Raw genomic sequence first — 17,143 nt, 5'->3', positions numbered from 1 at the left:
GGAGTCTGACAGCTATGGACTGAACCTCTTGAAAACTGGCTTCAGGGGAAAGCTTAGTTATGAGCAAGACTATAGAACTTGAGGTTTAACACAACAAGGTCTTATGATGTTGGCTTATGATGTTCTGTCATTTCTGAAAATAAATGCACACTCATCCCAGAGTCTCAAAAATCTTTTATTTTTAGAGTCCGACCTTTTTCTATGAAGAAGCACACTTAGTCATTCTTAGTATTCATCTGACAAAAATTTTCCATTATTCTTGACATTAAAAATGTAATAGATGATTTAAAAAAAATAACATGAGCATTTATAAGATTCTCTTGTGTCATTTAGTTTCCAGTGATTAGAATTTAGTTGTGCTTAGAAAAGAAGAGAACAGTGGCTGAGCAGCACATGCCTTTTCAAAGACACCTACCTATGATATTGAGGATGACTAATACCAAGGACTTGGACACAATACATTTTCCCTCAGAGGAAACAATTTGGTTTCTAAACAGCATTCACTTCTGACATTTCAATTCCTGATTTCAGTGGCTGCACACTGTGCACTTCTATGCCACACTTAGGACAGGTAAAGTACATGTCAAATAGGAAGCTACTTTTAACACAGTAATAACAGAACACGTGTTCACATCCAATGGTGTGAGGCATTGTGGGCCACTCTCCACAGAGAGCACATTCTCTGCCACTGCAAACCAGGGCACTGTCACTACCAGCAGTACCAGTAAGGGGTATGCACCAGGAAGACAACTTGGCTTTCAACTTCTGGATATTGATGAGCGGTAAAAGGAAAATCAGAAACTCGGCAAAGCCATGCCAGAGAAGTTCCCTATTCATGTACTCAAAGCCAACCTCACGCATGTTCTGGGGCTTGCAAAATACAGAGTGGATGCCAAGGAGGCGCTCTATCAAAGTGGCAAACTTTCCCTTTTGCAGGAAAATCAAGAAGTTTATCAACTCACCTAATTTTAAAAGTCCAACCACAAAATTCATGCACTGTTTGACTTTCCCGAAAGATGCTAAATGACGATTTCGAAACAAATCATAACATCGTTCTTCTAACCATCTCCCCCCAATGGTGCACACAGCATACCACAGTTTCTGATTTTTACTTGGGGGCTGGTATCTTGGGTTGGAAGAAAAATCATTTTTGTACTGAATATTCAAAACTGACTGCCCCACAGTGGCATTTTTGGAGTAGATGGTGAACCTCCACAGGAAAAGCCACAGACATGCTTTCACTTCTGGTTCAAATCGAGCCAACAGGCCTGGCTTAAATCCATGAAAGCACTGAGTAAACTGAGACCACACGAGCTGCTCCAGAGCCTTGTTCAGTTCAAGTGCATCCAGCTGACTTATCCTCAGCACTCTGCCTGCACTCTCGGTCTTCTCCTCTCTGCCAGCCATGTCTTCTCAGAAGGTGTCTAGGAAAAACACAGTTAGGGACCATCAAGCAGCGGCAATCTTCTACTCCTGCCTCAGCTGCCTGGACACACAGAAGACGAGCTATTTACAGCGTAAAGACAGCCAACAATCTCTTCTTAACTGGAACCTCTCTTTCTTTTCTTCTTCCTTTCTTTATATCGTGCTTCTTGGCTGCCCCCTCCCCCTTATCCAGCCCCCTTACCCCCTCTCAGCAAAGGAATCATGGGTAGGAGGTGAAGAGAGAGGGGAGGGCAGCTATTTACTGATTCCAGAAACATACCTCTACAAAATGTTCCCTGGCTGGACATTCTGTCAGACAGACACAAATTTTGAAACTACCAATGAGGCACAATAACACAGCAAATGGAGAAGGATGGATTGCATAGAACACGGTAATAGATGGTTAAATCAAGACCTCACTGTGATTTCCAGTGCTTCAGTGGGATTCAAGGGTATGTTTTTCAAGTAGTCACTTAATCTTTCTCAAATATACTTTACTTACATTTCATTACCGAAATACTAATGTGTATTTTGGATACACATACAATAAAGTATTCAAGAAAAAGCATGAGTAAAGATATATACTATAATAATTTCATAAATACACAAGAAAAGAAATAGATGCTAAAGGAGACTAAAAACAGTAAGTAAATCTAAAAAGTTAATTAATGTTAGCTCAGTACGCATGCCTCAGAAGCAATTTAAGATTTCAAATCAGAGCAATGCAATCCCGTCACTGCAGCCGTTGATAGACAGATCAGTGGAGATCGGTTACATCGTACAAATGAACCATCAAACTCAAATCATGACCCACATTCTCTTTAGTTCTAAGTGGGTCCTTTGCTTGATCTACTTTCATAGAGAATCTAAACGTGGAACTCCAGGAGGCTGAGGGTAAACTTGTGATTACAATGTAATAGAATGTAATAACAAAAATGGGGAGACCTTGTCTGCAATGCAAATTCTAAGTTAGAAGATGAGTAAATTCTGGAGACTATTTGTATACCAGGGCTACTATAGTTAATAAGTCAGCAGTCAGCATGCCTGTTTGAAGCTGGCTAAGATACACACACACACACACACACACACACACACACACGATGAGTTGTAATGGCTGTTTGTTTAATAGGGGTACTTATCTCACAATGTGTATATGTATGTATACACACACACACACACACACACACATATATGCATATATATATATGAGGTCATCATGTTATTTATTTCATATATCTAATCCTTTTCAATTACATAACAATAAGACTAAGAGAAAAATAAAGATAGTAAAATAAGTTTTCAGCACACTAAACTTAAACATGATCTCGAGCCTTTGAGAGGCCCCTAACAGTACCATCCAGAACCCAGGCTCCCACTAAAGGTATAGATCCTGTGGACATCAGCTCCTGCCAGTAGATCATGGGATCGTAAAGGAGGGTTTTCATTTGATCCTCCTTCCGCCTTGGGTATCTCACCATGCAAAACACAAGGCTAGAGACAAAAATGACCCTTCAATTCCTTTCAAATTCTATTATCTTATGAAATTTATTTAAAGGTAGATGTTAAATGTTATCTATTAAATAGTAACAGAAGTGAAAACATCCTAAAATGAATTTGTACTTCTTGACATTAGGACTATCTCTGGCAACACAAGACATTTTCAAGAAGTGAATTTTAATGCTGCTTATGTGTCCTAGATTGAATTAGTGGCAGAGACCTTCTGCTTAACAAGTTCAAACACAGGAAACAAAAATGACCCTTGAATAATACAGGTTGTTTGGTGACGTCTTCGACTAAACCAGACATGAGGAATGATTCTCCCATACAAATGCCAATCCCCTCCTGAGGGAGCACTCACCTTTTCCGTGTTCCTGTGATCCCTTCAGGACTCGGCAGCCTAGCCACAAGGTGGTGGAGAGCTCTGCTGCAATTTTGCTTCAAGAAATCCTTGCCTCATACTTGCCAGGAGCTGCAGTAAAGAAAAAGGGATTAAAAAGAGAGAAGAGATCCCTTCCCTCAGTCTACTAATCTAATCTAATCTATTGCCAACTGTCAGCTCTTTTGTCCAAAATACATTTTCCTCATGTGTTCATCACTCTCTAACTACTAAAACCCATTTCCTAAAGAAGTCTGGCTGCTCTCCCCTCTGCTGGGATTCCTTCTAGTTGCTTTATCTCCCTTCTGGCCCACCAAAAACTGTCCACTCGGTAACCACTCTAGAACACAAGTCTCTCTAATCTGGTGCCCGGTGCCCCTAGTTCCTTCTTAAAGTACCCCTGCCACTTTATAAAGCCTATTTTTTTTTTCTTCTTTTTCATGGAGCATGTGTCCCCATTCTTCAACTGAAAAATTAAGTACTGGCTGACGTATCACTTCCTCCTGGCTCTAAAATGTGGCTTGGCTGCCTTTCTGGGGTTCCCTTAACATCCCATCTTCCTTTTTTGGCCCCTATACTTCGGACATAATGTACTTTTTAATCGTTTATTTTCTGTACTACATGATAAGCACCGATGCTAAGTCTATCTGGGTATTATCAGAGTTGAATCAGGGCACCTATCGTAATTCCTGGTACACAAAGGTATTTTATAATTACTTGATAAATGGATAAATGAGCAGAATGAAAGTTTAGGGTAGCAAACACAAATTCGATCCAGTAACCTTTAAAATTATTTCCAAGTACCATACAAATATTGGTTCTTATTTACTTAACCATGTTTGTGGTCTATCTACTACTTACCAGCTGTGCTGGAGACCCTGCTATATAGAATGAAAGACCATTGTGAGCATGGTAGAGCCTACAGTTTACCTAGGCTAAAAGGGGGACTGTAAGAGCATGCTATATAAAACAAACAGGCAAATACAGTGAGATGGAGAAATTTATTTTCAACCCCATTTATAGACAGGTACCTGGTGAGGAGCAATCTAAGCAGGCCCTGGGAAGGAGCAGCAGGGTCAATATGATTATGAAACTAAAAACAATTAAGCAGGGGTGATATGAAGAGCCAGAGCATAAGGACAAGTAGAAGGCTGCAAAGGAAAGCAAGAGACAGATCCTTCAGGCTGCAGGTTAGAAGCTCAGATGAGGAGGGGGGTTTTCACCAGGAAGGTAACAGGATTCAGTGAACACTCCTAAGCAAAACGCTAACCAGACCCGCTCTGTAGACACTTGCTCTGGCCACTCTTCACGATAGCTTTCTGCTGGCTGTGAGAAGGCTGGACGCACACCGACCGTTTATCAGGCTGTTAGGTTGATCTAGTGAGAAGCTAGTGGTGGTGTAAATTATAAACCTATCAATGAGGACAAAGAAAAAAAGAATGTTGAAATCTAAAGTGAGGTGGGAGAGCTAACACTATTTGACAAGAATTAAATAAAAATAACTGACTGGAGTAAATGACTGGATGTAGACCCAGTGCATTAACATGGGAAATACATGAATATATGCATACAATTTTCAAAGTCAAGGTTTCTATGAGATGCCTTGGTGGCCAGCCTGTAAACACGGGACTGGGAATTTGGGTAGAGATTTTTATAAGTACAGTCATTTCTGATAAAAATTTATATTATCTAGTTAAATATTAAATGAGGAAGGCAGTGATCCAAACTTCTGGTGGTCTATATCTCCTCACAATGAATTCAGCTTTTTCTATAACAATAATCTCATTATCATACTTTTCAGTTGATAAAAAGCTATAACTAGATGTAAGAACGATACATATATCTTTGTGTATTCTACACATTCTACCCCTTCACTGTCCCTCTAGTCTAGTGATTTTCAAATCTGAGAGCTTATCAGAATCCCTCCCAGGATGTGTTAGATTGCTGAGCTCCACTCTTAAGAATTCTGATTTATTAGAAACGTGATGGGACCTCAAGTGTTCACGTTTCTCACAAGTGCTCTATGATTTGGAGAACTTTTGGTTTAGTCAGATTCAAAGCAAAATTCATCTTTTTTTTTTCCCATCCTATCATCTGTACGCCTCAATACCACATGCTCTTCCCGTCGTCAAATAGGGAGGCAAGCAAATAAATAGAACTGGATGATATTTTTCCTAATGTAGTAACATTATGTATTAACAGAAGGAAAAACAAACAAATAAATAGAACTAGGTGACATTTTCCTAATGTAATAACATTATGTATTAACAGAAGGGGGAAAAACACTAAAACGTTTGATTAGCTAACACATCCTACCTGATTACTTGTCCAATTCAAGTCATCAATGTGAGCCCCATATACCTGGTCCCCAGTGCTGAACTAGACAGACAGCATTCCTAGCCAAGGAGCAGATGAGATGTCAGGCTTGCTTTATGCGGTCAATAGTGCTCATTTATGTATCTTTAAATCCTGGGATTGTGAAAGTTCCAGATTGGAGTACATAAATATCTTAATCTACAGCTCTAGAATTCACCACAAAGACTGGCTGCTTATAGGAGCTGCTCAGGAATGAACAATTGTGAAGTTGTATGAGATGGGGGTCGGCAGGAGGTGGTAGCCAGTCAATGCACTAGGAGAACACACCTAGCTAGAGAGTTAGGCAAGCTACCTCTGCCTTCAGTTCTTAACTGGGATTTAGTGAGCAGTCAGTGAATAGTTTTTCAGACACATAATCTTTTTCAAAATCCTTCTTTCTAGAGGAATCATACTTGAGACCATGCAGTAAAGAGGAATTTTTAATGACTGCCAGGAAAGGAGACTTAAGACTTAACACAGTCTAACAGATCCAATATTTAACAATACTATAAAAAATTCTTTCTTATTCCTTCTGTTATAGTTTAACATTTTTTTTTCTTTGCTTTTTTTCCTCCCTAGGCCTGGCCCCAGTGTAGATTAGGAACAGCTGGGCTCCCTCTCCTCCCTCAGTAAGGCTCTTTAGTAGACCAAAAGACTTATTATTAAACCACTCTTCAGCCTTCGCTTCCCCAGATGAATAATTTGTTTCTCTGGGTTTTGTTTTAGGGTTTATTTCCAGACTTTAATAGTTTTGTGACTTGTTTTAGCCGTAAACCTAGAACAAACACTGTCCATTACACACCACACCTTGTCAGCATGGAATGCCTCACCTATATTCTAAACCCCCTTTCAGACAACTGTGACAGACTGAGAAAAGCAAAGTAAAGTCAAACCTGCCTGGGCTCGAGTTCTAGCTGTCTCCTACTTGCTATGTCATCAAAAAATTCATTAGCCTCAGATTCTTCTTCTAAAAAGAACTAACAGCTACTTGAATGGGTTGTTGAGATTAAACTAGATAATGCTACAAAAGTGGCTTGGAAACTATAAAGAAGCCTTATTACCACATCGTTATTACCTTGGCTAAGGATGGGCATAAAAGAAAAAAACTACAAGTTGATTTCGGCAAATCTCCTTTGAAAGTCTGCAATCTTCATTATTACCCACAATAATGCCTTAACCTGTGTCAAAAGACTTTGTTTCCAGGAAATATTGACCATGTCATTAAAATGTAATTGTGGCAAAGAAATTGCAAACATGATATCACCATTATATGTGCTTATTTGAGAGCCAGGCAAGAAGGCCTGACATAAGGACATATAGTTTGTATCTTGTCTGAAAGATCACATAAGAGGATTCCTGGAGAATGAGGTTGGCTTCCATCATCACTAATACACTCAGCAATTTAACCCCATCAACATGGTTGGGCCTGTGACTAGGAAATGAAGAAACCCCAGGAACACGTGGATACTATCTCCTTCTGGGTTACTTTGTCCCTCAGGGCAGGGCACAGGCAGTCCAAGTATTCAACCCTCGGTTTATCAACCAAATATAATATTCAGTTCTTCCTCTCGCCCAACTCCACTCCACCCCCTATTCTGGCAGGCACAGATCTTTCAGAATACTAGCTCTAGAGAAGGGCAGTGCCCAGGAGAGGAAACCAATGAAATAAATATAATTGGATGTTCAATTAATCTGATTATAGAATCCTCTTCCTTCCACTGAAGCATAATAAGATTTGTCCCGTAATAGGCGTGAAGTACAGAAAAATGCCATAAATGCCTTTAAATCACATAAAATCATTCTCAACATAATGGAAGTAGTCTGTGTTTTAGTGACTTCTAATTCTCTGACAAATACTTACTCAATTTAACTAATATTCATTGGGCATATAAATGCCAAGCAATCTCCTAGGTAGCAGGGATTTGATCTAAATATTTATTATCAGTGAACTTCCTTTTTTTTTTCCCCCCACACACGTTTAACCCAACAGAGTTTTAGTAAAATCAGAACTGGCCATGGATCTTTGCATCAACAAATGGATCTCAAAAATGTGAAAATACTGAAAAGGGCCACAAAACTCCTCAGATGAAAACATAAGCATCTTTCTTACTTAGGACAAAAAAACAGGCTGTGCAAAAGGCCTGTGATGTGAACTGGCTACAGTCTCGCTGGGACTCCTGGAGATCGATTTCAGCAGGAGCTGCTGGAATGTAGCCTTGGTGTGTTTTCATATGTCACCTGGCTGCAAAGAGGTAAGTCATCTGCTATGATGAAAGCAGAGAGGCCTTTTAAGAGAGATGGACCGAAGGCCATGCCACACTGGACAAATTAAAACACCTAGCTGTTAGGGATGCTGCACTCATGCTGTAGGCATAATAATCACCCAGAAGCGCCATAACACGGTATATGTTTTAGAAGGTCAGCCTGATAGCAGAATTCACTGAGTGAGTTAAGTGCTTTGCAAGAGAACAGTAACAGGACTTCTGCAATCCAAGGGTTGACCAAGATGGGAGCAAATTTTTGGAGAATATAATTTATTTTCAATAAGAACTTGTAAAAAGAAAGGAGATTTTAGTTATCATATTTTTGGATAAAAAAATTAAACTACTTTTGGTAAGCTGGCACTTTCCTGGCTCTTTTTACAGTGATTGCTAATACCAATGCTCAACCACCCATCAGTGTATAGGTGCTTTACTTTCAAGAACTGAAGTAAGCTTTACAATTTCCACACTTTTTGTTTTTTTTACACTGGTACTTAGTTTCATAAACGTTGGCTCAAACTTGAAGACTTCAGAAAATACAAGTCAACCTGTTAATCTTTTTGCTTTTGTAAACTGAAGTTATTCTGAATTAAAACAATACTACATTAATACTTTTTCAAAGTGCCCAGACAAGTTTCATCCTATTCCACCTTTTAATACCTAACGCTGACACACTTCTCCCTCACTCTCTAAATCATGCTAATCTTAACAAATATTTACTATACAGGCAAACAGTCACATAAAAGTGATTAAAATTATAATCTGTGATATAAGTATTAACATTAAAGACTGATTCTAGTACTTTAAGGATACATGAAAAAGATGCTGAAGGCAAAGTTAAGAGCAGATAAAAAGTATAATACCTACTAGGGTTAAGGTAATTAAACTAAGTTGTCACATAAATATGTTTAAGACCAAATGACCCAGCACTAAGAACTGTTAAAAAGGTCCCCTGCTGACATTTTATCAGGGGATATGCCACACTGCTTTTCTTTCAGATAAAAAAAAAAAAAATCCTGAAAACAGGTTTTTGAAGAACAGCAATATATAACCTTATGCCTTAGATGACTCCTGTTTTCTTCCTGATTTTTATTTTCTAAAAAAAAAAAAAAAAACCCTTCATTATCAACATCACATTAAAAAACTATAGCAAGTGATTTTATCTCATTGAGGAAGAAGGAAATTTTCAGGATGTACTTTAGAGCTTTTATTGAGTGTGGTGCAAATTATGAATGAATATATTTTATTTAAAAACATGTTATTGACAGAAATCTATCAATAATAATGTGGGTATTGTCAAGGGCCTGTCAATATTAATGTAATTATGATTAAGAGGATACCATGGATTTTAGCCATAATACCAAGTAACATCTTCTACATTGCTGCTATCAATATACACATTATTATTGACCTGTTCTGGGATTCTCAGGACTAGATGTATTACCATTAAACATATTTGTCAATGCATACTGCCTACAGAAATTCTACATTTAAATTTACAGTCCTGTGAACTTTGTCAGCAGAAACCTCTGAGTTCCGATTAATCTCTACCTTATCTATCACACATGCCCACTCCCTCTGCCCGCTTCTTTTGGAGCTTTACAACAGGGAACTCAGCCTTCGGAGGTCTGCTGTATTGTCTGAGGAATTCTACTCTTCCAAATGGATGCAACTGGAACTCCATTTTCTTTCTTTCTAGGTTTTTATAAGTTTAAGGCTAAAACTTCATTCCTGGAGGTTATGTGAATAATCTGAAAGTACAGATCTTAAGTTTTGAATCTATGTTCTACTATTTTACCTTCTTTGTGCAGTCAGATAGATTTACTGTCCATTGTACTGAAATCAATACTAGCAAATGGGACACACATCAGAGAGGGACTAAACTGATTCCCAGAGCACACACAGGTAAAAGAGTAAAGCTATGCTGAGATTCATTATAATACCCTGACCTCTAGCACCCTGAACAGGTCTAAAAACCAACAATTTGTAAGTTCAAATCCCACTTCCCCCAAACTTGTTATATGAATTGCCACTATTCTGTTGTTCCTCCCTCCATCAAAGATAGATTAAGTTTTAATATTTCATAGAGAGACAGTGTGATAAATCACAATAATGCTCATTTGGATAGATCCAAGACACATGAAGTTTTCAAACTGTGGACATTAGGTCTCCAAATTCTTTTTAACTTGAACATAGTTCTTATCAAAATTATAGTAAATATTTTCTTAACTTTTCTAAAATCGTATGAAAAATAAAAACAGTACAGAGTTCTCAAAAAGGAATGCAGGGATAAGCTCCTTACCAGAGAGAAAAATGTATTTTATTCCCATTTGGAAATAAGAAGAAACCAAAAGCAAATGGTAGAATTTTCAAGACTAGAATTCGTCTTACACACACACACACACACACACACACACACACACACACACACACACACACACACCTGAAGGCCTTGCTTATTTTAGCTACTGGGTACATGTTTCACTATCTAAAGTTAACCAAAACACTATTTTAAGACCTTAAAACAAAGTTTCCAACACCTTAACCTAGCCTCACCCTTTTTTGTTTTAAAAAGAAAGCAGGGAGGTTTGCATATTCTTTTCTTCCAGAAACCTACTATTTCTGTATCACACAGAGAGCGTACTGCAACATTAAGGAGGTGTTTGAGTGCAAACAGGAAAAGACATGCCAAAGAGACTCTGGACAAGTCATTTTACTACACCACATTCTTCATCAACTGGGGAAACAAACAATTGTAAACAAAAATGGTAATTCACAGTTTTAGCAAAGCTTGGAAGGAGGAGGAAATCAGGACATGGTAAGAGCAAATACTGACATTGGGAAACACTGAAAAAAGAGCAGGATACATGATAAAGAGAGAGTAATAGAAAAAATGAAAAGTGGGACACAGAAAGATTAGTAACTACCATTAAGTCACAGAGCCATGCTCGGCACTTGTGCCTTCTATGGACAAGGTGGTGATGGCCTAGAGGTATAAACACTTTAAGGTGGCACCAGGAGACACACTGCAGGGAGTCTTTTCAGAGGCTAAGCATTAAGTGCAGGGATGCCAACTACAGGAAACTTACAATCCAAGCATGTACTAACAGCCAGATGAAATACAGCTTCAAATCATTCTATAAATTCAGGGATTTAAAGTAGAATTAAACTGCTTAAGAGAAGAATTTCAAATTACTTAAAAATTATTAGAACATAGATTTAATTGCAATTTTTAGGGCAAAATAGAATGGAAAAATACCCCCAAAGAAAGAGGTATTAATCATGGAACAGGAGAAATTATGCGATACATAATTGTACCATATACTATTTCCTTTATATTGTGTCCTGGAACCCTTATAATACAGTAGCCGTTATAATCTCTACTTCAAGACAAAAATAATTTAAGGTCAAGGTAACAGTAAATTTCCAGAAATCACTACAAAATTGTAGAACACATAAACTTAGAATGGATGGGGAGCTAGTAAGCCTGAATCAAATGTAATTCCACAAAATGAAAAGCAAGTTTTTGCTCTTCGGGATCATTCAAAAGACCAAATTCATAACCAAGCTCTCAGAACTACAGATGGAGAAAAAAATTAAAGGAATGTGGTAAATCACCCATGCTCTCATCCACATTCCCTTCCCTATACATGCGGTCAGAGAATCAGTCAAAGGGATTGAATGTCAAATCTAAACAAAGAGACTTACATGGGTGAAAACTGCGGCATGATCATTTATTATGAATACAGATTTATATGTATGGTAGATGCTATGCCAACTCATCCACAGAACACAGGGGTTAACCATGATAGAGACAGAATTCCTTTTGAGCTCCTGGCTTTTGTGTTTTAATAAGAAAGAAAAGACAACTTGAATGGCATTTTATCTTACTCAGGAAAGAAATCTGAGCTCTGATAAAAAGGAATACATATTAAATAGAGGGGAAAAAAAAACAATGTAGAAAGGGACTTTTTGACTGTACTGAAAGAAATAGGCTGGGAAGACAAAAGGGCCATACTGGTAAGGCCAGAGGATGCATAATCCTTGTCCCTATCTCCACTACCACGTATAAAAACCATAGCATTGTGCTTAAAAGGACAGTGCCAGGCTCGCAGTCATGGGGAAAATGGAACAGTGGAGGCTTTTCTTCCAAGGTTTCTCTCATATTCTGAAGGAATGAAAGCAGGACAGCGTCCTTAGAAGCTACTTTTACTTCACAGCAAAGAGAGGGACATGTAACCTACATTCTGGTTGTCTGACTGGGGTGAAGGAGGGATCTCAAGTGAATTTTGGTTCAGACATAAAATCTGACATGGCTCACACTTCCCCTGTACTGTAGGAACATGAAAATTACTTGATGCCCTGAGGAACACACGGTGCTAGACTCCTAATTTTATTAGAGAAGTGATGACCAGCAAGAGTGCACGTAACTTTAAGGCTCAGCAATAGAATCAGTCAAACAGAAAATTATGGTAAGGACTTTTATGATCATCAATTTAAGGCAAAACTTTAATTACAATTAAAAAACAAGAATATCCAAAAGGAAGAGAAACTAGGAATTATGACCAATCATAAAGACAGAATTAATCTTGAAACAAGTATTTTATAAAAATTAAAGAGCATAACCATGTTTGTAGCTTTTAGAAACTATGAATACATAATTTTAGAAAGCCAGAATAACCAAATGAATGCATACTGAATACAAATGTTCAATTGTCCTAAGAAAGAGAATTTTCATGCTAAAAAGAAAGGCAGATCATCTGGTCCAAGATATGAATTAAATCTTAACAGGAACACTGTTATAAAAGAACACATAAATAGCTGTGCTTGTTAAAGTACAGCTGACAGTCGGCTTGCTTTGTCTCTCCTCTGCATGGCTCCAGGAAATTTCTACAAAAGTTCTTTTATGGAACAATTTTAAAACCACAGATTGAGTGCTACCTCTAATTACTGAAAAAGAGAATTAGGCCAAAAGGTAAAGTTGGGCAGGGGCAAACTATAATCAGGACTAGAACCTAATTCTTTTCATTTTAGTGGTCTATTATGTTCTGTTGTTTTACTTTTTAAAGAAAAAAAAAATGAAGTTCTTTTTTCTAAGTAATTCTACTGACTCCTTTTTCAAATCCCCTGGCTCGTGGTCTTTCAACTGTAATCGTTCTGGATACAAGTAATTGGTAATACAAAAGAGATCAAATCAGTAAAAAGAAAGAAGAAAGAAAAGTCAGCCACTCCAAATTCATTCTGTTCAGGTTTAACTAAAGGCCACACATTCCTGGAAGGTGTTTTGACTACAAACTGGTGAGGGGGTTTGGAGGTGGGGCTTTTAGTCATCCTATAATTACAAAAAATTGTCAACATGAAAATTTGGTAAAGGGTGCCATAACATATTTGAAGGTGATAGACTGGAAAATTTTCAGTCCGTGACAAGTCTTTTCGCTAAGTATCTGCTGTGTGGAAAATGGTACGAAAATAACTTAGAGCCAACAACTTTTAAGGATCCCCAAAGAAAACCAGAAATGATTATCACATTCCTTATAACAAACCAATGAATTTCAATGCACTTCACAAGCCATTTCCTAAGAAAACCTTCCGTACCTCTGCCCACAGAGACCAAAACTGAGTTTAAGCGAATGGGCTCTCTCAAAAAGGTTGAAACTCCAGCACGTTGAAAAACAAAATCTTTTCCACGAACATTCTGATTATGGACCCCGAGAGATTTTTAAATCTGAGTTTAAGAAGTCAATCTACTACGGCGAGGAGGCGATTTCGAGGCTGCCTGGAAAGTCGCATCGGGGACTGCAGCGGCTCGTTCCTGGCAGTGTCGCTCTGCTTGTGTGACAGCACTACACTAGGGGAAAACTAGGGGTTCGGATTGCTTTTATTGCCTTTCCGGAAACCAAGAGACACCCGGGCTCCTTCCAGGAAGACAGGAAGCCCCAGCGGCCTGCAGCCAAGGCGAGCGTCGCATGGCCGTCCTCCGAGACCGCCGGGCCCGCACACCGGGCCGCGGGGCTCCGCTCCGGGCGGACACTGACCTGCCGGGTCTGCGGAACGCCCAGGCGCCACGGAACCTTTCCTCAAACATTCTCCGGAAAGCTGGGCTTTTCCTAGCCGAATCGCGGGGACCCACGCTTCCGGGATTCGCGGGCTTCCGGGACGACGGGAGACCCGGAAGTGGCTGAAGAAGGGCCACTCGGGAAATGTCACCCAGTCGAAGTAAGCTTCCCGGGTCTGAGGCCAGCCGGACGGGGCCCAGCCACGGAAAAGGCCGAGGAGCCGAGCAGCCGAAGGGCCGAATGGCCGAAGGGCCGAGTTGCCGAAGGGGACACTCCGGGCTCTGGGATTGGTCGGCGGAGCTGTCTCGGTGGGGCAGAGGAGTCACGGAGCGGTCAGCGCGGGGTCGGGCCCCGGCGTGAAGAGGCTTCCGTGTCAAGGCCCGGCGGGACGCCTGGGCTCTGCGGGCGGGCTCTGGGCCTGTGGACGCCACTGCGGGCCGCCGGACAAGCGCCGCCGGCTGGTGGCGGGGCGCCTGCGCACCTGCGAGCTGAGGGATGACCTTGTACGGAGGGTGCCCTCTCCTCCTGCGGGTGTCGGAACGACCGACCTCTCCCCAAATGTGAGGTCGTGCATTGGGTCCTCATCAGGTAGCTCCTCTGAACAGAGGCTGCAGGCCGCCGGGTGGGGGCAACCCGGTGACAAGGAGTAAAATGGCCTTGACTGGTGGCTTGCTTGTCAGGTTCCTATGAAATCAAGTAGAGCCCTACTCAAAAGTCTTGAGGTCCTTTTAATGCTCGCAACCCCGCACCCACCCTACACCAGCTCGACTCAGGCTGATGGGGGTAGTGATACAAGAATATGATTCTATTCTCTGTCCCCAAACCCTCTCCCTTGTATTTTATTTCCGGAATTACCCTGTACACCAGAGTTCTTTTTCAAAGTATGCAACGTGGACAAGGTAAAGGAGAAAGTACTAAGCAACCCTCGGTATCATCCACCCAGTACAGTACTAGTTTATTGATAGATTAAAGACACGGTTTGCTATCACTTAACACCTGGTGTAACTACGGTTCATTAAAGGAGATCTTGGGAGCAAAATAGGCTGGAGAAGAAAGAAGGCAGACTTGAAGCAAGTTCTTTTCTACCAAGTGACCCGACAACATTGATGACACAGTCGGAGCTGCGGGTTGGTAGGGTGTGGAGTTCAGATAGGGACAGGAGGGAGGTATCTAGAGATGTAGCCTATGTACCTCTTGGTGGCCACTAACTGCTTGTGACTTGTTTGAAATACAGTCTGCTCTGTAAGGGATGGACATGATTCTAAGACACAACATAAAGAGATACAAAAGGCTCATCAGTTCATTATATTGAAAGTGTTCCAAAAATTTTAAATTACATAATATGGTTCCCATTGTAGTTATGTTGGACAGTGTTCGAAAAATTAAATTAACTTTGAAGAAGAGCGGGAGGTTGACTTAGTTGTGTAGGAAGATGTCTGTGTTGCCCTTCTCAGGTAGCCTGGGATTCACTTAATTTTTGTTTTCTTTTGAGGCCGTTTTCTCCTGTGTAGCTAGGGTTGGTCTCAACAGCAGTTCTGTCTCAGCTACTATGTGCTGGGACGACAGCTATATAGTATCTTTCCTGGTTTCACTTGATTTTTATGAGAATGACAAAGGTTAAAAAAAAAAAAACCTACTAGGGAGAGGGTTCAGCAATTAAAGGTGCTTTCTGCCAAGCAGGAGGGTCGAACTGGATCCCAGAGACTCACATGGTGAAAAGAGCATCTCTTCTTGAAGCTTGCACAGTGATGGTCCCATATAAACAGATGCACACACATAGACACACATACAATAAACAATTACATATAAACACATGCACACACATATACACATGTTGAACAATTACATATAAACATATGAACACACACAAACAATGACAAAAATGTATAGAGAAGACATTTTCAGAAAGCAACTCCAGTTCAAGGAGTTTTAATAGGTCCATGAACATCACAGTATCTTGATAATAAAGATCCCAACTTCACAGGAAATTTGAATTATGTTAGATGACTCTTAAGAATGCAGGAAGCAAGCATACCATTTAAAATTTCTGCTAAAAATACTTAAAATAATTTCTAGATTTATTCTCAATATAGGTACTTCTTTATTTATTTGTTTGTTTTTGTAGTGAGCTAGTAGTACCAGAAACTTTGTTTCCTGTATTTTAAAACTTGCCTTAAAAACATATTCACTCATTTATTGAACAAAAGCCTGGGCCAGGAATATTGTTAGACAGTGTTAATGAGAATACAAGCCAAAGAGAAGACAGACATGGCCTTTGTTTCTAGGAGCTAATAAGGATCAAGTCAATGACTATCTAGATAATAAGCAAGGCATAGTAGTTTTTACTTTTGGAAATTAAACACATTAATATTTTAAGCCTAGAATTTATTCATACAGACGTCCCAAGAAAGAGTCTTGTGAAGACTTGACTGTGGTCTTTTAAAAAATACTGAAAAAATTAATATAATTCATTTACCATGAAAGTTTAAAGAAGAAAAATTGATTATTCTTTTACCTTTAAGTACAAAGAAAATATTAAATTATAATGGCATCTCATATCCTCCTTTTGCCTTGTAGTGACTTTTAGGTTCTAAAGAATTTAACAATAAAAATGTTAAGAACACATTGATTTGTGCCTCTAACATATTTTAAAATTGCTGACTTTAAGAAGTTAAATTTATATTAGCATATTACATTATGCTTAAATCAATATAATTGGATCTTTTAAGAAAAAGTTGATCTTACAATCTTGTTATTTTACTATTGCTGCTGTAATGAATTACCACAAAGTTAGCACCTCAAAACAACCCTTATTTTTTTATTTTATATTTCAAGATGGGCCTCAATGGGCTCAATTCAAGGTGTACACAGGCCCTGCTTTTCTTCTGGAGGCTCAATGGAGGAATCTGGGGCTTTTTGCTCATTAAAGTTTGTTTGATTGGTTGCCAAATTTAGCTTCTTGCTGGTGTCAGGCTGAGGTTTCTTTCCATTATTTTCGTTTTTTCTCCATGACTGTTGTTAGCAGATGACTGTTCACATTGTCTGGAAGCCACTCACACTCTCCATGTTCTCATTGTCTTCCTCCATCTTGTAGTTAGCAACAGGGATGAGACCCTCAACTCTTCTGTTCTTACCTCTATCTATCTCTCTCTTAGCATTGTTTTATGAAA

General features: G+C 39.4%; 1 protein-coding gene across 2 annotated transcripts; it reads right to left on the bottom strand.

Moving 5' to 3' along the window:
- Window positions 1–162: 162 nt before the first annotated feature.
- Pex2 (peroxisomal biogenesis factor 2) lies at window positions 163–14,171 on the bottom strand. Of its 2 annotated transcripts, none has more exons than XM_059253964.1 (3): window positions 13,953–14,171; window positions 3,284–3,394; window positions 163–1,424 (listed from the first exon to the last, which is right to left on the bottom strand). In XM_059253964.1, the coding sequence occupies exon 3, from the start codon at window positions 1,405–1,407 to the stop codon at window positions 490–492; it is 918 nt and encodes a 305-aa protein (XP_059109947.1). In that variant the 5' UTR covers window positions 1,408–1,424; window positions 3,284–3,394; window positions 13,953–14,171; the 3' UTR covers window positions 163–489. The 2 variants fall into 2 exon arrangements, with proteins under 2 accessions (XP_059109947.1, XP_059109948.1); XM_059253965.1 differs by lacking the exon at window positions 13,953–14,171 and adding an exon at window positions 13,513–13,854.
- Between the last annotated feature and the right edge of the window lie 2,972 nt (window positions 14,172–17,143).

This window comes from Peromyscus eremicus, chromosome 2 (assembly GCF_949786415.1).
Source record: "Peromyscus eremicus chromosome 2, PerEre_H2_v1, whole genome shotgun sequence".
Taxonomy (NCBI): domain Eukaryota; kingdom Metazoa; phylum Chordata; class Mammalia; order Rodentia; family Cricetidae; genus Peromyscus; species Peromyscus eremicus.
The sequence above is the reverse complement of the archived record's forward strand: the minus strand, read 5'-3'. Positions and strand labels throughout refer to the sequence as shown.